The sequence below is a fragment of the Rhamphochromis longiceps genome, linkage group LG3, assembly GCF_057381845.1.
Source record: "Rhamphochromis longiceps isolate RC_006_pf linkage group LG3, R_longiceps_female_GT1.1, whole genome shotgun sequence".
Taxonomy (NCBI): Eukaryota; Metazoa; Chordata; class Actinopteri; order Cichliformes; family Cichlidae; genus Rhamphochromis; species Rhamphochromis longiceps.
In genome coordinates this window covers 21,723,075-21,746,580 of record NC_140559.1, presented here as the reverse complement: position 1 = coordinate 21,746,580, position 23,506 = coordinate 21,723,075, and the positions used below count along the sequence as shown (strand labels likewise).

General features: G+C 40.9%; 2 protein-coding genes across 2 annotated transcripts in view; both read left to right on the top strand.

Annotated features, from left to right (window-relative positions):
- Positions 1-23,506, top strand: part of LOC146673412 (uncharacterized) — a 188,013-nt gene that overhangs the window by 83,708 nt on the left and 80,799 nt on the right. The gene's annotated exons all lie outside the window — the stretch shown is intronic.
- Positions 2,516-8,313, top strand: LOC146673418 (interferon-induced protein 44-like). Its single transcript, XM_085384341.1, has 7 exons — positions 2,516-2,555; positions 2,648-2,681; positions 2,818-3,010; positions 3,622-3,777; positions 3,906-4,077; positions 7,745-7,845; positions 7,946-8,313. The coding sequence occupies exons 1-7, from the start codon at positions 2,516-2,518 to the stop codon at positions 8,120-8,122; spliced, it is 873 nt and encodes a 290-aa protein (XP_085240467.1). The 3' UTR covers positions 8,123-8,313.

Below are 23,506 nucleotides of genomic sequence, written 5' to 3'. Positions count from 1 at the left end.
CCAACTTCACTCATATCTCTCATTTTCATTTCTTCAGAACAGAAACTAAATGCCTCTCACTTTCAATGTCAGATAAATAATTTATGTCACTGAATAAATATAAAATAGAAATATATAAATTCTCCAGAGGTATTAGTGTTTTACACACACACACATGCATATACATATACTTTTGTCCAGTGTTGGGGAGTAATGGAATACATGTACCGCCGTTACGTATTTAAAATACAAAGTATGAGTAACTGTATTCCGTTACAGTTACCGTTTAAAAAGGTGGTATTCAGAATACAGTTACTTTGTTGAAATAAATGGATTACACTGCGGTACTTTCCTGTTTCATTTTGTCGCGGGTCAGGACTGTTTGGGTTTTGTTTGACAGCTACGTTCTGTTGTTCCAGGCGGCAGCGTTATGGTTGCCATGGTTACAGGGCGACGCTCTCTCTCTCTCTGCGACTGTGTGTTTCCTGGGTGAGAGAGCACCTTTTCGTTGTTGTTGTGCTAAGCTAACAGGCAGACTGCTACAAGCATAGCTCTAAAGAATGTAGCATCATGGGCAGTGTAGTCCGTGTTACAGGGAGAATGGACTGCCATACACGTTATGGGTCTGTGAGCGCGAGGAGGGAGAAAAAGGGGAGTGGAAAGGTACGAGTTGTCGTCGAGGAAAAACGGGAGCTGGAAGCATGTAACTATAATAATAACCACTGCAGCCAAGAAGAGTGCCTGACGAGCCCAGTTGTAAGTAAGCTATTAAGACTCGACTGTACACCGTGTTCGTGTTTTCCTCCGAAAACAATAAGTTCTGTTGGAGCAGCCTTTCAACGCCTCTCTCTGGCTCTCGCAAGAAAAGTTGACCCACACAACAAAGTAAAGCTAGTTTTCGGCTACGAGCCGACAGGGACCCCGCCGTATTAGTCAGAGGTCCCTTTACTACAGTTCGGAGTCGCGTACCTTCAGTAATGGCAATAAATCACACAGCAATAGTACATTCACGTTGTTGTAAAAAGCATGATAATATATTAAGTAATCCAAAGTATTCAGAATACGTTACTGTCATTGAGTAACGTAACGGAATACGTTACAGAATACATTTTGGGGCATGTATTTTGCATTTTGCATTTTGCATGATTTTAAAAAGTTTAAATTTGTTCAGAAGCCTATTTAACGGCAGAAATTAGGTTTTCTTTTCGGAAGTAACTAAAAGGAAGAAAACAGTGGCAGACTTGTACTTAGCAGTACTTACCACGATAAAATCACACTTCATGCACACTTCTCATTCTCTCTCTCTCTCTCTTTCTCTCTCTCTCTCTCTCCCTCTCACACACACACACACACACACACACACACACACACACACACACACACACACACACACACACACACACACACAGTATACTTCAAGAACAGTTTCGGGTGAGTTCATTGTGAAACCTGGCCCCATCTTATCATGCGAATTCCTGAGATCAGATGGCCCAGGATGTGAGTGGGCATTAAGGCGTCTGGGAAGGGATCTCAAAACTGGATTATAGATGGCAGAGAGTTGGTGTCTCACACACACACACACACACACACACACACACACACACACACACACACACACACACACACACACACACACACACACACACACAGTATACTTCAAGAACAGTTTCCCATCTAAAAATTTATGTTTTTCCTGTGTTCTATTCTTAGTTACTTTGACACAAAGGCATCTGCTGTGATTCTTACACCTTTGATAAAGTCTCGCAAGTGTCAGCTGAACAAGAAGTTGTTTGGACATGAAGAGAATATTGCGAAAGGCCCACTCAAAGCCAAGTGCATAGCAACCATAACAATGCATGTATTTGTATCTAAAAAATCACAAAGATGAAACTGAAAACTTAAAGAGGGATAGGATGAAAATGGTAACAGATATGAAAAATCTGAATTGTACATGAATAACCCAATACTTTAAGAACATTTTAAAGTTTGAATGGTTGTTCTGTTTATGTCTGCATTTAAATCCTAACCCTGAATAAGCCTAGTCGCCCATGACAAGCTCAACTATTAGCAAAGTAATTATGATTTGTTATCCTTGTGAGAAGCATTTTGTGATCTTTTATTTAGAAAGTACTGTATAAAAAATGTTACTTATAAGATAAAAAAACTAACAATTTGCAGAACCCCTTGTGGGTATACATGACTTTATATAATGGAAGTATATCAAACTCAACCAAATGAAATGTGAGATTAAATATTCTCAGTGAACGTGAGAGTGGAAACATCAACATGTTGCTGTTTTGATGTTATCTATAAACAGGATGAAAATTAAAGTAAACTGTGATCAAGGGGAATTCCCAGAAGTCAAATTGAAAGTAAAAACGGATTTGGAAGACTTTAAAACTGTAGATAGGTTCACATTCTGGCATTGGGTGGCAGGCTTTCTCCAGCAAAGGTAGGTTCATTTTAATCCAAAGCAAAAATGAAATTGTTTCTGTAAACTTTGAATTAAATAGAATAAATACTTCATGTTTCAGTTATGGGTTCTTCGTCTTCAACAACAGCTGCTCCATCTCTACGTAAGTTTATTCAAAAGCTATACGAGTTGTCATCCAATAAAAAAATGCACTATACATTGATGTTATTTTCTCATTAAATTGTTTCTTGTCAGTTCTTGAAAAACCATGGAGGAAAATTAACAATGGGTGAGTGAAGCTCACAGAAAAAAAATACATTTGAATTATTTCCTCTGTTTAGTCAGTAAACTACCCAGATTTTCCATGTCTATTCATTTTTTCCATGTAAGGTGTGAGATAATGTAATATTTCCTTTCCTGAGCAGAGAGAACCCAACTGATCAGCATGTTGTGGAGAACTACAAACCTGAGGTTGAAGAACAAAATCTTAGGATCCTTCTTCATGGTCCAGTTGGAGCTGGAAAATCTAGTTTCATCAATTCTGTAAACAGCGTCTTACAAAAGAGAGTATGTTGCGAGGCTTTGGTGGCTAACTCTTGTGACTGTTTCACCAAAAAGGTATGGACAGAGTACAACTATGCCAGTAACAGTTAATATGTGACTCACTAAATAACTTGTAGGCAGATCAGTGATCTGGCTTTATCCATGAATGTGCAAGTTGGTGAAGGCTATTATCTATCTTTTACTGTCATGTATGTGAAGTTAACTTGTGGTGGAGAACTAGAATTGGATAAATGAATGCACCCTGTTCCTATCCTATCAGTAGCGTCAATGAGCTAACCTGGAAATAGTTAGTGCTAATTAGCTAGCTATTACTATATACAATAGCTATTGTTGTCTAATTTTGTTAGCCCCTCCTGCCTCACCAGCTCATGGTACCAATGCCGCTTTCTAGTAGTAGTGGCACTTTAGTTTCTCTATCTGATTCGCCCCTTGCTCACCACTTCTGGTTTCAAAAGGCCAAAATAATAACTTAAGTCTTCACATTGAAGTTTTGGTATGAAATTCCACTAACCCAGTGGTGATGCTGTGGTGGCAACAAGTTATAAAAATAACAAGAGCTCAATAGACTGTAAATTGCTTCTGAATTTATAATCATTATGGGACCTGTTTCTGAGAGTGTTTGAATGTTAAAATAAATAAATGTATTCTCCATATGTGATCCACAGTATACAACCTACAAGATCAAAAAGGGAAATGCCTTTTACCCTTTTTTCCTAAATGACATGGTAGGGTTGAAATTCACAACCAGCAGAAGAAACAGAAGGATTCATGTGAAACATGTCAAACAGGCGCTGAAGGGCCACATAAAGGATGGTTACGTGGTAGAGTTACTGCATTTTTAAAATTCTGATGTTCAGTTAAAAGAAAAGATTTTCATATTATTTTTGGTAATTTTTCGGTAATTCATCATTTTACATTATTTGTTTTATGTTTACGCTTTATCTTTTAGTTCAACCCTGAAAATAAACTGTCAAAAGGCGATAGATACTACAACAGAACTCCAACTGAGAACGACAAAGTGCACGTTTTGGTTTGTGTTGTTGATGCCAACACTGCATCTCTGATGAATGATGCCACTGTGGAAGCAATACAGGACGTCAGAGATGAAGCCACTGAGCTGGGTGAGCAAAAATCACTCCTTCTTTTTACAATGGGACCAATTGCCTTAAAAAATCTAATGTAAGCCATCAGTTGTTATTGTTTGTTGCCATTTCAGTGTAAACACCCATCAATAAAGAATAACACTTATTCACATTGTGAATAATATATACTATTAATCACAGTTTTGCTAAATAAAAGGATCTGGCTTGCATCAGTCACATGATCACATTTAACCAACGATCGCCCTTGACGGCAGAACGCGCTGGTTACGAGCCAGGAACGAGCTCACAAAGAGCACGCGCATTTTTAGCGGTCCGGAGCTGTAGGAGAAACACAAGTTAACTCAGAGACACAGACGACAAAACCAGTAAGTAGGTGTACAGCGTACACTGTAGTGTGTGGCAAACAGGAGTATTAGATCCTCCTTATTGGCACCAAATCCAAACCTTTTGAAGGCAAACCATTTCTCACTCACCATCGATAACTCCACAGTTCTCCCTTCTCCTCAGGTTAAGAGCCTTGGTGTCATCCTAGACAGTACACTTTCTTATAAATCTCACATCAATAATCTCACCCGTTCTGCCTACTTCCATCTACGTAACATTAACAGATTGCTTCCTTCTCTTTCCACCCAGTCTACGTCCATTCTTGTACATAGTCTTGTTACCTCCCGTATTGACTACTGCAATTCTCTTCTGCATGGTCTCCCCCAAAAATCCCTCCATAAGCTTCAACTGGTTCAGAACTCTGCTGCTCGCATTATCACCAGAACCCCCTCCTACCAGCACATCACCCCTGTTCTTCAGGAACTTCACTGGCTCCCTGTGAAATTCCGGATAATTTTCAAACTTCTTCTGCTCACCTTCAAGGCCCTTCATAACCTCGCTCCTTCTTACCTTTCTGACCTGTTAACCACCACTTGTTCTGCCCGTTCACTTCGTTCTTCTTCTTCTATCCAGCTTACTGTACCTTCCTTCCGCCTCACCACCATGGGAAGCAGAGCTTTCAGCGGCTCTGCTCCCAGGCTGTGGAACTCTCTGCCCCCTGAAATAAGAAATATTGGTTCTCTCCCCCAGTTTAAATCCCAACTCAAAATTCATCTGTTCAAATCTGCATATTCACTGTGAATCCACTGTTTGTTCATTTTATCTTGTGCTTGTATTTTATTGTTCTTATTCTCCCATTGTTTTACTAAGTGTTTTATTCTATTGTAAAGTGTCCTTGGGTGACTTGAAAGGCGCTCATAAATAAAATTTATTATTATTATTATTATTATTATTATTATTAGCTTATTACGTACACGTTGGTAAGCTGTCTTGTGGCAACTGACGAACTGAAACAAACGAGCGTGCTGTGTGTGCAACAGCGCGACAAACATTACCTGTCCTTTTATTAACTGCACAAGTAGTGCTGGTCATAGCTGCTGGCTACCTGTGTAAGGCTGTCATGGGTCTGTAGCTCTGTCACTGTTTTAGGGAAAATATTTAGTTTTAAGGTATTAAGAAACATATTTAGTTTTAAAGTAAGTTACAGGGCTTTTCCTGCCTTTCTGGAGGGATTATATTTCACTAAAAAACGATCTAATATGCATGTCCACATAATTATGCATTATTATAATTATAATATATTAAAAAACACACACTGTATTTTAAAGAACATACATTAAGACGCAGATTATATTAGATTTATATTTTAAATAAGACAAAATTTGGATTTTACAGCAGTAAAATTATTGTATCTCTACAGTTTAAAAATGTAATAAGCTTTGCCCTGCACAGAGTGGATAGTGAAACAAATGGAATCATCATAAATACATTATTTCATATTTATTACTTCCCCCTCCTCATTGCTTTATTATTGTAGCTCTAGTAATAAATAATAATGTAAGGATTCTGGATCAGCACCGTGATGCCCATAGTATATACAGTATTCTGAAGAAGGTCTAAAACGTCCCTGTGTGTGCATGTGTGTGTTTTATTTAGATGGATTAAAAAAAAATTATTACTCATGATATAACATTGTCCAGACATGCCTGGTAAGGACATGAGGAGGAAACAGTAGGAGCTGTTTGAGGCTACTAAAGGCAGGGCTATAACATTTTTCTGTCATCATTTTATTATAGATTAAGTGCAAGAGTTGTTAGGTGTGGATAATTAAATTATAGTTTATTGCAATAGCAAGTTGTGCCTTGTTCTCAGATAGACAGCAAGTGGAGAGTGATATATGAAAAGATGGGATGGAAGGAAGAAGAGAAGCAAAGAGTGATTCACAGGCAGAGCCGAGTTTATTTCTCACAGTTTTTTGTTGCCTTATGGTTCCAAGCGCTGTCACCAATCTTTGCATTTAGTTATTATCTCATGACACTTGTTTAATCAGCTACCATCTCTCTTATGGACGTTTTAATGTCTACAGTCTCAGATCAACACAGCCCTGCCCTTCCCGTATTAGATTCTTGATGAATGTGTGTTGTTGTTATTCAGCCTGGTTCAATGTGCCCCTTTTTAACTTTGAGCACCCACCCCTTTAAACCTCTCTGCACGGCCCTGCCGGGTAGTACGTCACGAGCTCCCTCGGTGGAGTGAAACTCTGCCGTCTGCTCCTTGCTATCTAAAATATAACCGGGCGCTGACGTAAATTCTCGACCGCCTCACTCTTCTGTTTAATCAGTTTCTGTTTGACGTTTATTCAGCTGTGTGAAAACCCCGGAGGAACCCACCCGAAGGATTAATAAAGTTAAATTTAATGTCATCTAATCTAACTTTAATATCAGCCAAACCGATTTACTCACGAACAAATAAAACACTGAAAAAGCCAAACAATAACATTTTTAAATTATCAAAGTGACTTGTATATCATGTTTAACCCGAGTAGCGAAAGACCGCGGGGTTTGAAGACGATGTGTCGATCGGCTCAGATATTTGAAGTTTACACAGCTACATTCTCACCTGAAAATATGTTTAAAAAAATTGCAACCCAGAAAGAGAAATAAGAGTAATATTAAAACTAAGTAGCTGCCGTCATTGTTGGAAACTGGAATTGGCCGGGCCGCGCTTTGAATTCTGCGATATGGTTTTTCAATTTTGTTGAAAATCGGGAGAAATGAAATTTGGGAGAATGGTGGCTCCGGGAGATGTTTGGGAGGGGCACTGAAATTCGGGATTGTCGGAAAAATCGAGAGGGTCGGCATGTATGGTTGCAGCAACATCACTAACCTTGTCAAACACCTCAGAGTAAATCATATCATAGAATATGACGAGCTATGTTGAGGCGAACTGAAGAGAGGGACAGGTGCTGCTAGGGCGAGACAGACGTCTCTCATGGAGTCCTTTAGTGATGTAGGCTGGCAAGGTGTTCAAAGCAACTTCATGTTTTTTTATTTCTATATGATGAACTCTGCATTATTAAGTGATAAAAACAAGTAATCTGATATCCTGTAATCATTATGATGCTATCATTTGAGATACAATAAATAAAATAAGTTTTTGTACAAAGTATCGGTATCAAATCAGTATCGTCGATACCACCCTGAATGTTACTTGGTATCGGATTGGAAAGGAAATCAGTGGTATCGCACATCACTACAGATAGAAATTGGACCACCGTCTTTTATGTACAACTAGAAGTGTTAGGAAAAACTTATCTCACATCACAATCCATTTACTCAATATTTGTATTTTATTTTGTCAGAGATTCCACAAGTGGCAATTTTCACCAAAATTGACGAGGCTTTTCCTGAGATAAAACATGATGTGACAAATGTCTACAGAAGCGAATGTCTGCAGCAAAGGGTACATTATTTTAATAGAACTGTATACAGGAATGCATTATAATTAAACTGTCAAAATAATTCTCATATTTTTTATATTTCTTGTTTGTTTTTTAATTTAGATTGAGCAGTTCAGCAAACGTGTGGGCATCCCTATTAACTTTATTTTTCCAGTGAAGAACTACCACTCAGAAAGAGAACTGAATCCTGACATTGATGCTATAATAATGAACGCCATGAGAAACATCATTGACATTGGAAATGACTCCCTCAACAGAAAGTTAAGACCCCAGACCTAGACATCCACTGTACTGAAAGTGTGGTTTTGGTTCAAGTGTTAAAACCATCGCAATCATTGTATGTGTTACATTGTGTGTGAGTGAAAAGCATGGTTCCATCAAAAGTCTGAAATCAAGAAATTTAATTTCTATATTTCCCTGAAAATTTCCAAGATGTGTTTTAAGACTAGTGGAAAAATATGAATCCTCTAAATTTGTTTTGTAAATGTTTATTATTAAAGTTGTTTTAGTTTCCTGTATTACCAGATGCTCTGTCAAAGGCCAAAGGGAGACTGAGCCCATAAATACATGCATGAGGCAATTAGGGAGACATGGAAGCCCTGGGTGAACAAAAATTATTCTGACTATAATCAAGGAAACAAAACAGAAGGAACAAAAGAAAAAAAATGGTAACAAAAACACCCCATAATTGTAATACACTACATAAAAATGAGAAATTTATAAAGTAAATAACTGAGATCTCCATAACTCCATACAATATGGGTGTTTGAGGTAAGTCTGGAAAACACACAAAGCTTCCAAAAAGCTTGAGCTTGTCAAAAGTGGCCTAGAGGCCACTTAAATAAAGAGAGATCATTACAAAGAATGAACATGATTTGTTGATGTACACAATTTTTATAGAGATATTTGGCAGACTCCGATGGCCCATCTCGGCAGTGATAGGTATTAGAGCCAGACCCGTAAAGAAAAGGAGAATGTTGCAAGGAACATGAAAGAGAAGACCCTGACTTGAAGCTCTAGCTGTTGTAGGCTAGGAGGAAGCGCAGAGACAGAATGAGGCTGAGAGTTGGCAGAGCGGGAATAAGAAGGAAGACTTTTAAACCACCACCAAATATAATTAAAACTATTCTGTTTCAGTTCATGTCAAATGACTGTCAGGTTTATATTGCTGGATTGTCATTTATGCTTAGAAATATTTACCCATATATGCATAGAGTTTGATTGCATAATGATAGAGGTTTGATCCTTAGCAGTCTGTAAAGACTCTGTGTGCCTTCCAGAGTGTACTGGCATGCACACACAGATCCTAAGGTCGTACCTTATTTTATTGTTTTATGGTAGGATAAACACATCTATGTCTGTTTTAGTATAAGTTCCTTTTTTTTAAATGAACTGCTGGATTAACCCCCCCCACACACACACACACACACACCTACATGACACACAGACAAGGTACCCTTTGTTTACGTGTACGCCAATGTAAAATGTCATATTTTACAAAACTTATGTACATAACTTATGCATATTCATGTAACCTCAATAAAAGAGCAGTGTTACGAGGGAGCAGACAAGAGCAACTGGGGTCAACCGAAGGAACGGCACTGTCGCGGTTCTCTCCCTGGTGCACGAGTAACACAAAGAACTGTGGTGACTTGCGTCTTGCTTTTTGCTGTTGTAGTTGAATTATTAATACATTTTATTTGAAAGCGCCTTTCAAAATACTCAAGGTCACTGTACACAGAATAAAAAGCAACATAAAAGCAAGCAGTTTACACAATCATAAAAGCACAAGACGTAAACAAATTTAAAATAGCAGAATGAAGAGGTTATGTGGGATAAGCTATTTTGAACAAGTGAGTTTTGAGTTGGGACTTAAAGAGAGAGGAGGTAGGGAATTCCAGAGTCGTGGAGCAGAGCAGCTGAAAGCCCTGCTCCCCATGGTGGCAAGACGGGGGGAGGGGACGGAGAGTGAAAGGGAAGAAGTAGATCTGAGACAACGAGATGGGGCGGTGATCTCAACCAGATCGGAGAGATATGGAGGGGAGAGATGATGAATAGCCTTAAATGTGTACAAGTGTATTTTGAAATTGATACGATATTTGACCAGGAAATGAAGCCGCTGCAGGACAGGATTGATGTGATGGATAGAAGGGGTCCTAGTGATGATACAGGCAGCAGAGTTCTGGACGCGTTGGAGCTTGTGGATGGATTTTTGAGTAAGACCAAAAAGAAGTGAATTACAATAATCAATCCGGGAAGTAACACGGCTATGGACAAGAATGGCAGTGGCATGTGGGGTGAGAAAAAGACGGAGACAATTAATGTTGCGCAATTTAAAATATGCGGACCGAGTGACATTATTAATGTGTGAATTAAAAGATAGAGTACTATCGAGGATGACACCCAAACTTTTCACAGAGGAAGAAACGAAGACCGGCTAATTATTGATAGTAACAGAGAAACTGTTGAATTGTCTCGTTCTAGCGAGGGGTTGTGCTAGACTGACACATCAGTGACAAGTGGATAAACTCTCAGGTTATTAATAAATGTATTATAGTCATATAAACAAATGATGAAACACATGGCAGTGACATTGATGGTTTAACAGAGTCTATATGACACTGACAACTCAATTCCCACCAAAGAGGTAAATGGACCAGTTCTTATATAGTGCTTTTCTACTCTGAGCACTCAAAGCACTTTATACAACTAATTTATTCATCCAATCACACAGCACTTTTATTAAGTAGATAGGCACTAACAGTGCCTATCTAACATTCATACATATTCACACTCCGATGGATGCATCGGAGAGCAACATGGGGTTAGTATCTTGCATAAGGACTGATGTACTGTGGCTTCATATTATGAAGGTTATCATGGAACACCTCAGACCCCTGGTGAGCAAGTCACATGACTTTTAGCAGTTTGCACACCAGTCCCACTCGGGGGTGGACAATGCAGTGATACATCTGTTGCAGGGAGCGTATTACTCCCTCTGTAGACCCAGCATTACAGTTTGTTTAATACGATCCAGCCTGGGCTGCTTAGAGAGAAGTTGGAGGACATGTAGATGGAGGCTCAACTGGCTGACTTCAAGTACATCACAGATATACTAATGTTCTAATGTAAAAACAAACATAATCATTTTATGATTGGAAATCAAACAACCTGATCAGTGGTCTTTGATTAGTGGTTGTTGATCAGTTCCTTCGTCATAATTTGCATAATTATGACGAAGTAACTGATCTCCCAGCCCATTGTTCCTTCAGTGGGCTGGTTTCAGTCATTATGCAAATGTACTGGTTATAAGATTGGGGAAACCTGCAGTCAGCTGAGACTGAAGAAGTCACTTGGATGAGTGACGAAACGTTTGTCCCACTGAAAACGCTACATCCATATGAACAGAATCAACTTTTGGAGACTACATTTGTTCTTATTTTCTTCAATCCGTGATGAATAGTAAGATGTTCTAGCTTACGGAGGGCTTTCTTATAAAGCAACAAATGATTTCTCCACGCTAAATGATGATCTTCTAAATTTGTATTTAGAAGCTAACAAGTCATCTGCTTTAGGCTACGTGTTTGTGAATTATTCTACAGAGTCAAATACTTCTGATTTAGGGACTTATTTTTCACAGGAACTACAATATCCAGAGTCGTACGTAGTGAGGAGGTAAAATTATTAACAAGATAATCGACCTCTGTTGGGGTAGCGTTCAGATAGCTGCTCTGCTCTGTGTTGGTACAGGTCATTGAAGATGATAACAGTGGGTGGATTATATTCTTAAACTTAGTTACAGCGCTTTCAGAAAGACATCTACTTTGATAAAGTCTACTCTCCACTGCTGTGTAATCAATTATTGTAAATGTAATTAGGAAATGATCAGACAGGAGAGGGTTTTCAGGAAACACTGTTAAATGTTCAGTTTCTATGCCATAAGTTAAAACAAGATCTAGAGTGTGATGAAAGTGGTGGGTGGGTTCTTTAACATTTTGAGAGAAGCCAATTGAGTCTAATAACAAATTAAATGCTGTGTTGAGGCTGTCATTTTTTGCATCTACATGGATGTTAAAATCACCCACAATAATTATTTTATCTGAGCTGAGCACTAAATCAGATAAAAAGTCTGAGAAATCAGACAGAAACTCTGTGTAAGGCCCAGGTGGACGATAGATGATAACAAGTAAGACTGGTTTCTGTGTTTTACAGCTGGGGTGGACAAGTTTATGATGTTTTTAACCAACACCTTTTATTGCTTGTAATGCACAGACACACCAACAGAGGGCAGTAATATCCCTTCAACATACATTGTAAAATTACTATTACAACACTCCCACTTAATTTTACCATGGAGTTCACTTACTTGACTGCCATTGCTTATTTCTTTCCAAAAAAACAACAACATTATGCACCTATATCACAGTGTTACTATAAAATAAAATAAAATAATAATAAAATAATAAAATAATAAAAAAATAAAATAAAACATTTTCTCTTTTGGTTTGAACTTACAAAAAAAATGTACTGTGTCCATCTTAGACAAAACTATTATTCTTCATTAGGATAGTTCACCCATATCCTTCATTTTGTAGTGTTTCTTCAGAGTGTCCTTTAAGGTCTTCATGCTCTCTGCTGATTCTGTAATCAAAATCAGATCATCAACATACAAAGCCAATATTTCCAACTCCTGACCTGTTCTAACAAACACACACTGATCTGAAGTACTCTGTGTAAAACCAATGCTTTTCATGAACTCTGTAAAAGCTTTGCTCCAGCAACGTGGAGACTGCTTTAGTCCATATATTGACTTCTTTAGTTTGCACACTAGATGTTCCTGCCCAGGTTTGATGTAACCCTCTGGCTGCTCCATGTAGATTTCCTCTTCCAGGTGTCCATTCAAGAATGCAGTCACAACATCCATTTGATGCACATTTAGATTGTTTTGCACAGCAAATGATAACAATGTACGAATTGAACCAAATCGTACAACAGCAGAGAATGTTTCATCATAGTCTGCACCATAAATCTATGAATAGCCTTTGGCAACAAGTCTGCACTTGTATCTTTCCACTTGTCCATCACTGTGATGCTTAACTTTATTCCAAATCAGCTGCTTCTTTCCACTCCTTTGCATTTGGACTTGACATAGCCTCCTCCAGTGTATTTGGTTCTGTGACACAACAGATGTTTGCATAATGATCAACTGTAGCTACATCAGCAAACTCCTCTACACTGTAAAAAGAATAACCCTATTCAAATTAAAAAAAATGATGTCCAGTTGTCACATCCAAAATATTTGGCTTTATAGAATCCAAATTGAGTCACTTGATATGACCTGATACTTTTATGTTGATATAAACAATATTACTAGACTTGACTGAAACGTTAAATTTTGCATTGATCCAAATTGATTTTTTTACATAGAACCATATTTTAATTATTGAACCAAGCTAATATATTGAAATTGAACCAACCTAATGTATTCACATCGAACCAAATTAACATGAACTAATATGTTTGTGTTGAAGCCAGGTAATTGATTTACATATATTCAAACTATATTTTTTACATTTCATTTTATTTCAGTTCAAAAATGCTCTGCATTTCCTATAAAAAACAAGACAGTTGGCCAACCAATTATTTCAAAATTATTTATTGTTCCAAACCATTTTAACTATAATCAATAGAGAGGATTAGTAATATACAGATTTAGTGCTACGGCAGAAATGATTAGAGAAATGTTTGTTTTATAAAACCTGCAATCTTTTGAAAACCAGTATAAAACCTGCAACCTGTCTAAAACTGGCATAAAACCATTATAAAAACTCTTTTTAAACCAATTTGCAAGTACTCAAAAATGTTTATATGTGCACTGTGCCTGTACAATGTAAAAAAAAAAAATCTACACATGTATCAATGAAATCAACTTAAATCTCCCTTTCAAATGGGTGTTCTTATAAATTTTGAATGTAGAATACCACTGCAGGCCAACCAAGCAAAATAACCAAGCACACATGCACATGCATGTGCACATACACATGCACACATGCATGCAAACACACTACTGTGCAGTGTTAAGTTCACAATTAAGTTTGCGAATCTTAGAGGTCATCTTGTTAAAGTCAAGCTCCATCATAATCTTTTGAAGAGCCTCAAAGGTGAACCTGAATCCTCGTGGATATTCCATATTAAGAGCATAACAGAGTCCAAAGACCATTGCCACTCCAGCTGCCACAGAAGGCAACTCATTCAGGACTTCCACACCATCAATGATTATCCCGATGTCTCGAGGCTGATGTAGGAGGCTTGAGTTGTCCCTGAAGACGAAGAGTGCCATGGTGGTACTCTGCAGCTCTTCCTCAGCTTCATCTTTCTGGGATATCTTGAGGTAAAATATGGAACAAAATGTACAAGTGAAGAACTGAAGTCTGGCACACCTGATAAATCTTTGACCATAATAAACTACTATTTTGATAGTTGTTTGGTCACAGACTATTAGAACAATTATTTGACTAATCAGATTGTGAATTGCATAATCATTAAATTAAATCAATGGTGGAACATTTTCATAAATGTTCCACAAAGCCCAAGAAAAAAAAAAGAAAACAATACAGAACCCTAAGATATTAACTTGATGAGTTGATTAATCGTTGCTGTCCTACATTAATCACTGCATTTAATAGCAGAGTTGTCAAATTTACATCAAGAGACTGCATCTCATGTAGAGACAGAACAGATATGGACATACCATGTATTCTTTTATCAAGTCCTCAACACATCAGCAAGGTGAATGAGAGGATAATGAGGGAGAGTCTAGATTATTATGAAATGTTTAAAAAGGATGTGTAGTGTAAATGCAAAATGATACCTGTTCAGATTAAATGAAAATGTATGCTTCAGCCATGGAATGGATGGAGCGATCTGTGGTTCTGAAAGCATACAGAAAAAAAAGAATAATGTTACTTCTCTATAAAACACATTACATAGAAAAACCAAGAAATACGTAACATGACATACCAAACAGTCTACAGACCAGCCATTAGCGACTAAGTTTGGCATAGGGTCAATTTTTTGCTGTTAAAATTACAATTTCTTCAGAAAATGCACATTTTTCCGAGCCGCGCCTGAAAGTCAATTGAAGGAATTAGTCTTATGTCATTGATCTTATATGCTGGCATGTTATTTCTGTCTCTAAATCATGCACATTAATAATTATCTTTTGCGCTCGGTGTACACACACATAACACACAGATATTTATATGAAGAGAGACAAACGTGCGCGCACAAACACAAGCTTGTGTCTAGAAACCGCGAGCTCACCAGAAAAATTCAAACGAAGCGGAGCACGGAGTTATACTATGAATGTTATGAACTATGAACTTATGCTAGCTAGCTTTATCCACCACCGATGCATCGTGGTAACGCTAGCTAGTTAGGCAAAAAGCCGTTTTTTACCAGTATACTAACTTGTATTCCCGACTGTGATGGTCGGTTTCTGGTAACCAGTTCTAACGCATCTAGCAGCTACAATTATCCAGCTTCTTTCTCTCTGTGTCTGGAACATGAGCATAAGCAACACAACAAAATACTTTCATATGGCTAATGTCTGTTCTGTTTTTTTCCCATACCATCTCTGATAGGGTGTTTCATTCTTTAAAGCAGATGTCGGGAGCCTATTCTGTGTGTACAGTAAGCTTCTGCCCAGAATGTGTTTGGCAACTTTGTATGTGACAGCATACTTCTAGCAGATTCCACAAGAGTTCTGTTTTTTTCTCTCTGCACCAATTTGGTGTGGTGTATGTGGTACAGTCATTTCATGGTGGATGCCTTGAGCTTTCAAATATTCTTGAAACTCTTTAGATGTGTATTCCCCACCATTGTCAGTTCTGAGTCTTATTACTCCCTGTCCACATTCATTCGAGAAGATTCTTTCAAACATCCATTTTTTCTCTTATGAAATACACTTTACAACTATCTGGAGTAGTCATCAATGGAAGTAACAAAGTACTTTTTTCCTCCTAGTGACTCAGTTTGAAAAGGACCACAAACGTCACTATGCATTAATTGCAACTTGCGTTTTGCTCGTAATTCTCCCACTGATTTGTAAGGTTTTCTTGATAATTTGCCCTCAACACAAGCTTCACAAAAAATGTCCTCCTCTTCATTTGTTTTTTTTTTTTTTTTGTTTGTTTTTTTTGGCCTGTCCCGTTTGGCTCTTTTGCCATCAGAATTGTTGTCTAAAGGCAAAGAAAGATGCCCAACGGATTTACTTTACCAAACTGACCATCCCAGCCTTGCCGTAATGGTCCATTTGATTCACCTTTTATTGTTTATTTTATTTTCACTTACTGAATACGGGACAGACTTGACTGGGGGAAAGAAGGGGAGAAAGAAAGAGGGAAAGAGAAACAGCTGAGAAGAGGGACGGGGGAGAAGGGCAAAAGACAAAAACCAACAGAACGGGCAGAAAAAAAAATAAGAAAAAAAATGCATATATCAATCACCTGGATCACCTGCTGAGAAAGAAAAAAGAAAGCAAGCAGAAGAGAACAAGAGTAATAGAATAAACAACATCACAATGATATATGGGAATATGACAGTAAATACTAAATGTTAAACATTATTGTGCAGCACATAAGATCAACAGAACACAGTGTGCTTTGAGGTAGGAGCCAAAAAGGGTGTAGTTTGTGGGTGTGATCACCCGTGTGTACACCTGTGAGCATGGACGCGCTTGTTTTTTGTTTTTTTAAAAGGTTCCTTCATGTAATAATCTGCTAGAGGGTGTGGGGGGGGGGCCACAGCCCCGTCCTCCAGGGCGTGAAGCAGGTGTGGAGGAGATCAAAACTCCAGACATCCAGAGGCCCCCAGAACACAAGAGACCAAGGAAGACCAACAGAGGGGCAGCTGCGCCACTGTCCCGGAAAGAGCTGAGGAGAGTCCCAGATGAGGGCTCACTCAGCAGCCGCGGAGCAGAAGCCAGGGGGAGTTGCAGTGACGCGCCCGTGAGCTCCGCCGGCAGCCAGCTGCGCCTGAGTGACCGAGCCCCAGGCCGAGAGGCCGGGGGCACCCCACCTCCGAAGTGGCCCGAGCGAGCCCCAGGCCCCAGGCCCCGATAAGCGGCCGCCAAGGAGTGAGCCGGTGTGTACCTGGACGCCCATCCCCGGACACAAAGAACCACCAACGCACCGATGTCTGAGGGGGTCCGCCACTGGCAGGGGAAGTGGTGGTAGGGGGAGATAGGCCTCCAAACCTTGGAGGTGGCGCCTGACACCCAACCTGACATATAGACACAGACATACAGGCACACACAGATACAAACATCCATTCCCACCCTCATGCTCTCATATGCACTTACTCCACACTCAACCAACGTGGAGACAGACATAAAGAGACGTTGTACACACGATCACACTCCCCAAGCGTACTCTACAAACCGGGTCTAGGTGCCCCCGCCCCTGGAGGGGGGAACTGCACCCAGACCCAGGTGGTGTTTCCCTTTTCCCTGCGGTGGGGGGAGGCAGACCGCCTCGACTCCGCAGCAGCAGGAAGGCTCCACACTCCAGACCGCAGTCGGACGGCCAACTCCTCCTCCTAGTCCTAGCCCCCCTGCTCCAGCAGGTCGCAGAGAACGGGGGTGAGAGAAGACTCCGAACCTCCCTCCACCCGCTCATTGTAATGTTGATGCATGTGTGTTCTAAGGTGCATTTAAAACCCAGGAGGGCTTGGAGCTACCTGCCAGAGAGCAGCAGGTAAGCGCATGGTCCCTCCTGCTAGCCCTCAATGTCTACGTGTATTTAAAATTGAGAGGTGGGCAACGATGCCAGGGGTGGGGTGTACACCCTGATGGTACTTTGGACTCCGTGTATCGTGCCCACCCCCAAGATCCTATATGTATGTGTAATGAGAGTGTGAGTAATGTGAATGTCTAAGTTGTGGGATAAAATTGAGGCAGAGGCAGCCAGAAGGGGACAGAGGGGGGGGGGGGGGGGGGGGGGTAGCCTCCTCTGCACCCTGGTGACATACCCCTACTCCAAGGCCCTGCATGTGTGGGTGGTTGTGGTTGTGGTTGTAAAGCTAACTCCTTTTACAGCCCGTTCTCACTCCCGAGGCGTAACATGTCGACGTTTTGTCACGTCCCGCGGCGTTCCTGGGGAACGCGAAAGGAGACCTTCAGCGTTCTTATGGTACGCGGAGGGTTATGGCTGAAATCCAGTGCAATGACGCTCCCGCGGTAATAGACGTTCCAGCCCTGTATTCCAGCCCTAAACCTAACCTTATCCCTAGCCCAAACCATAACCTTATTCTTGATATTAACCAGGACTTTAATGACGTTAAATAGCGTGTTTCGAAGCTATTTGAAGGAAAAGAGTGAACATGTGTAGATTGAGTCCAAACGGTTCTCATATTTCCTCATTTTTCCGAGGTTGTCATTTAGGAACGTGTTGGGTAGCAGAAAACGTAATATATTGATGATTTGTCACCTAGCGCAAAATGTTACGCTTTGGGAGTGAGAACGTGTTGAGATAATCGTGTCCAGATTGGGCAAGTCATTTACATGAAGTGAAAATAACAGGGGGCCTAGAATTGAACCCTGAGGAACACCTTGCTTATATTAACAACGGGTGACTTGCTCTACTTATTTGCATGCATGGTTTTCTATCTGATAGATAAGACTGTATCCATTTAACGGTGTGATTACTAAAGTTAAATGTTGACAGTCTAGACAAGAGCTGAAGATAATTCACAGTGTCAAACGCACGCTTGAAATCAAGAACAATAGCCGCAACATAACTGCTCTTGTCTAAGTAAGATTTCACTCTCTCAACAAAAAATACAGACAGCCGTTTCAGTTGAATGAAGAGTGCAAAATTGCATTTGGTATTTGCATATGGTGCAAACTCGGATTGGAGTCAGATGTTCAATGACAGAATTGGCAACCTAGTTTTCTGCTATCTTTGAAAAGCTAGGGAGTATGCTAATAGGTCGATAATTAGGAGGGTCTTATTTATCACCCGATTTATTTCGGCGCCCCCCGTGTGCGGCAGCCTGTTACAGCAGCTCTGCTCATTCTGAGTTTCTTTCTTTCTTATCTTTTTCTTCTCGTAATTTTTATAACTAATGTATTAGTAATTAGACTCTGCAACCATGTTCTACCGTTTTGTGCTAGTTCTGGTCGTTTTTCTTAGTTTATTTCTACTTTTTTCACCGGTGTCTGGGGACCCAGAGCAGGGATCCTTTGTTTACAGTAAGGATCAGCTGTTAGCGCTGCGTCCCGCAGCGGTACTGCCAGTGGACAGACCCGACATTTCCAGCGAGCTGAGGAGGAAAAGACGGGGGTGTCGTGCTGGGAAGGAGCACCGTCGCCCGAAAAGGAGACGTTATCGACCATCTCTTCCTTCTGTAATTATTGGAAACGTAAGATCTTTGCCCAATAAGATGGATGAGCTCACGTCGCTAACCTGGTCACAGAGGGAGTACCAACAATGTAGCATCATGATGCTAACGGAGTCGTGGCTAACACCGCTAACTCCGGACACGAGCGTGACACTACCGGGATTTCAGATGCTGTGCTGCGAGCGGACAGGACGAGAGAGAGCGGTAAGAGGAAAGGAGGGGGACTGACAGTGTTTGTGAATGACAGATGGTGTAACCCTGGGCACATCACTGTGAAAGAACAACTCTGCAGCAGAGACATTGAGCTGTTAGCCGTTAGCATGCGTCCGTACTCCATGCCCCGGGAATTCTCGCATGTTATCGCAATAACAGCATATGTCCCCCCCTCGGCCAACGCGGATGCAGCCTGTGACACTCTCCACTCAGTGGTCAGCAGACTGCAAACACAATCTCCGAGAGCCCTTCTCATAATATCAGGGGATTTCAATCATGCCTCCACACTGCCCACCTTCACCCAGTATGTGACCTGCCCAACCAGAGACAATAAAACACTGGACTTACTGTATGCCAATGCAGACGAGGCATGCAGTTCATCACCTCTCCCTCCACTGGGCAAATCTGACCACAACCTGGTGCACCTTGTCCCTGTGTATGAGCCCTTAGTGCGCAGGGAGCCACCAGCCACCCGCACAGTGCAGAGATGGTAGGAGGAGAGCGAGGAGGCTCTTAAGGATTGTTTTGAGTCGACTGTGTGGGAGGTGATCTGTGACGACCACGGAGAGGACATCGACAGCCTTACTACATGCATTACTGACTATATTAATTTCTGTGTGGATAACACCGTACCTACCAGGACTGTACGGTGTTTCTCCAACAACAAACCTTGGATTACCCCAGAAATTAAAGCTGTCCTCAATCAGAAGAGGAGGGCCTTCAAATCCAAAGACAAAGAGGAGTTGAAAAGGGTGCAGAGAGAGTTGAGGGGACTGATAAGGAATGGGAAGGAAAGCTAGAGGCAAAAGATGGAGAACCAGCTTCAGCAAAACAACGTTGGTGAAGTCTGGAGAGGCCTCAGAACCATCTCAGACCACAAACATCAGAACTCTCTGCCTGGGAGGGATGTGAGGTGGGCAAATGAACTGAATCATTTCTTCAACAGATTTCATTCAGCCATGAGGCAGTCTCCAACATCGGCTGCAGACTCACCCACCCCCACTGCTGCTGTTCCACCTCTGACACCTCAGACACTTCACACCTCCTCTATTCACCCTGCTCACTCCTCCCCACCCCCAACAACAGCATCCAATACACACTCAACACAAGGCTCCAACCTGTCTCTCTCAACCACCCAGGTTAGGAGGGAACTGAGGAGGATTAATGGCAAGAAGGCAGCGGGCCCAGATTGCATCAGCTCGAGGGTCCTGCGCGGACCAACTGTGTGGGGTGATGGAGCACCTCTTCAACCTGAGCCTGAGGCTGGGAAGAGTCCCACAGCTCTGGAAAACCTCCTATGTTGTACCAGTGCCAAAGACTTCACGTCCCAAGGACCTCAACAGCTACAGGCCGGTGGCTCTGACATCCCACCTGATGAAGACCCTGGAGTAGTTGGTCCTGGCTCAGCTTCGGTGCCTAACAAGCTCATCACTGGACCCACTTCAATTTGCCTACCAGCCTGGCATTGGAGCGGATGATGCCGTCATTCACCTCCTACATCGTTCCCTCGCTCACCTGGAGACCGCTGGAAGCACTGTGAGAATCATGTTCTTTGATTTCTCCAGTGCCTTCAACACTATTCTTCCCTCGGTTCTGAAGGACAAGCTGGAGAACTCTGGAGTGGACCATCACCTCACTACCTGGATTTTGACTACCTCACCGACCGACCACAGTATGTGAGGACTCAGGGCTGTGTGTCGGACAGGGTTGTCTGCAGTACGGGGGCCCCACAGGGAACGGTTCTGGCTCCGTTCCTCTTCACCATCTACACTGCAGACTTCTCCCACAATTCCACCCAGTGCTTCCTGCAGAAGTTCTCTGATGACTCTGCAATAGTCGGCCTCATCACTGATGGGGACGACAAGGAGTACAGAGGACTGACTCAGGACTTTGTGGACTGGTGCCAGCTGAACTACCTCCAGATCAACGCCAGTTAAACCAAGGAGCTGGTGGTAGACTTCCGCAGGCACAAACATCCTCCACTGCAACCACTGAACATCCAAGGTATGGACATTGAGGCTGTGGACAGCTACAGGTACCTTGGTGTTCATCTGAACAACAGACTGGACTGGACTCATAACTCAGACGCCCTCTACAGGAAAGGGCAGAGCAGGCTGTACCTGCTGCGGAGACTCAGGTCGTTTGGAGTGGAGGGCCCACTCCTGAAGACCTTCTATGACTCTGTGGTGGCTTCTGCTATTTTTTATGGTGTGGTCTGCTGGGGTGGCAGCATCAAGGGTGGCTGTAGCTCAGAAGGGTGGCTGTAGCTCAGGTGGTAGAGCAGGTGATCTACTGATCGGAAGGTTGGTGGTTCGATTCCTGGCTTCCCCTAGTCTGCATGCCAAATATCCTTGGGCAAGATACTAACCCGAAATTGCTCTCCGATGCATTCATCGGAGTATGAATGTGTGTGAATGTCAGTTAGAAAGCACCTAGGAAAAATGTGCTTGTGTGAATGGGTGAATGCACAAGTTGTGTAAAGCGCTCAGAAGAGTAGAAAAGCGCTGTATAAGAACCAGTCCATATAAGAACCAGTCCATCTCTGCCGGGGACAGGAAGAGACTGAACAGGCTGATCCGAAGGGCCAGCTCTGTTCTAGGATGCCCCCTGAGTGACAGGAGAATGGCGGCTAAGCTGTCATCCCTGTTGGACAACATCTCCCACCTCATGCAACTGTGACAGCACTGAGCAGCTCCTTCAGTGGGAGACTGCGGCACCCACGGTGTGGGATGGAGAGATTTCGCAGGTCTTTCCTCCCCACTGCTGTCAGACTCCACAATAAAGACTTTAACTGATCAAACACACACATCCACACATGTGCAATAATCTTTTCTGGCATCGTTGTATTTTTAATCACTTGTATATAGCATTTTTATTCTATTTTTATCTTATTGTATATTTTATTCTACTGTATATAGTATTTTATTCTATTCTATTCTGTACAGTTGTGTACTGTATTTATTCTTATTGTATTCTAATTTTTGCTTCTTAACTTTTGCACTATCCACTTCCTGCTGTGACAAAACAAATTTCCCACGTGTGGGACTAATAAAGGTTATCTTATCTTATAAATTGGTGTAACTTTTTCCACCTTCCAACTCAGAGGAATGACTACGTGTGTGATTGATGGGTCACAGGCACCAAAAGACACGATTTACAATGCTTCAGGAAATCAGGAAATCATCCCTTGCTTTTGAACTTTTTAATTTAGAGATTATACTTTCTTCTTCATTTTCTGTAATTTTTTTGAATACTGAACTTTGAATATTGAGAAGAAACATCCTTATTGGTGTTGGTATTCCCAATGTTTCAATCATTTCTAACTCCATGATGAAAAAATATTTTTTAAAAAGTGACTTTTGTTTATTCATCTGCTGTGGATAGTTTGTCCTCTGCGTATCCAGTTTCCTCAGATTTGCAGAAAATGCTGTGAAACATTTTTAGCTAACAGCTCTGTGAGAATCACCAAGTGTGTAAAACAATCAATGAGATCTTACTTGGGGTATTTTTCTAGCTTCAGTTAAAAATCATTCTAAAAGTTCGTGTATTTTTGCAGGCTGTTAATAGAAAAAAAACAACAAAAAAATGCAAAGGTACAATTAAAACATGTTTCAGTTTCTAAATTGTCTTCTATGTGTAGCTAGCATACAGTTCTTCCCTTGTTTGTGGTGGCTTTTTACACTATAATAATTCAGAGGTCACTGTTAAGTGGCTTAAAATGCAAACAATAAATAAATTCTATAATATTTATTTTTATTATTCATTTTTCTGACATTAAGAATTGAGCAGCCATTTCATTTTTTGCCTTCTCACCATATACTAAAAATAAAAAGAATAAACAGCAAAATAAAAATAACAAGCAAAAAAAACTTTTAAAAAAGTGTTTGACTAAATCTCTAATCTGAAAACTACAATACTGGCAACAGAAATGACTTCAAAGGCATCAAATACTAAAACAAAGATACTATGAGTTGACTTCAAACTAACCACAGAGGGACACTCAGGAATAGATTTGCAGTGTAGAGACGTGTTGGGCTTTTCCTATGTTGT

Coding starts and splice junctions, on each gene's coding strand:
- LOC146673418 (XM_085384341.1), top strand. CDS start 2,516: ATGGGTTCTTCGTCTTCAACAACAGCTGCTCCATCTCTAC. Junction 2,556..2,647: donor AACAGCTGCTCCATCTCTAC/GTAAGTTTATTC, acceptor GTTTCTTGTCAG/TTCTTGAAAAACCATGGAGG. Junction 4,078..7,744: donor AGATGAAGCCACTGAGCTGG/GTGAGCAAAAAT, acceptor TTATTTTGTCAG/AGATTCCACAAGTGGCAATT.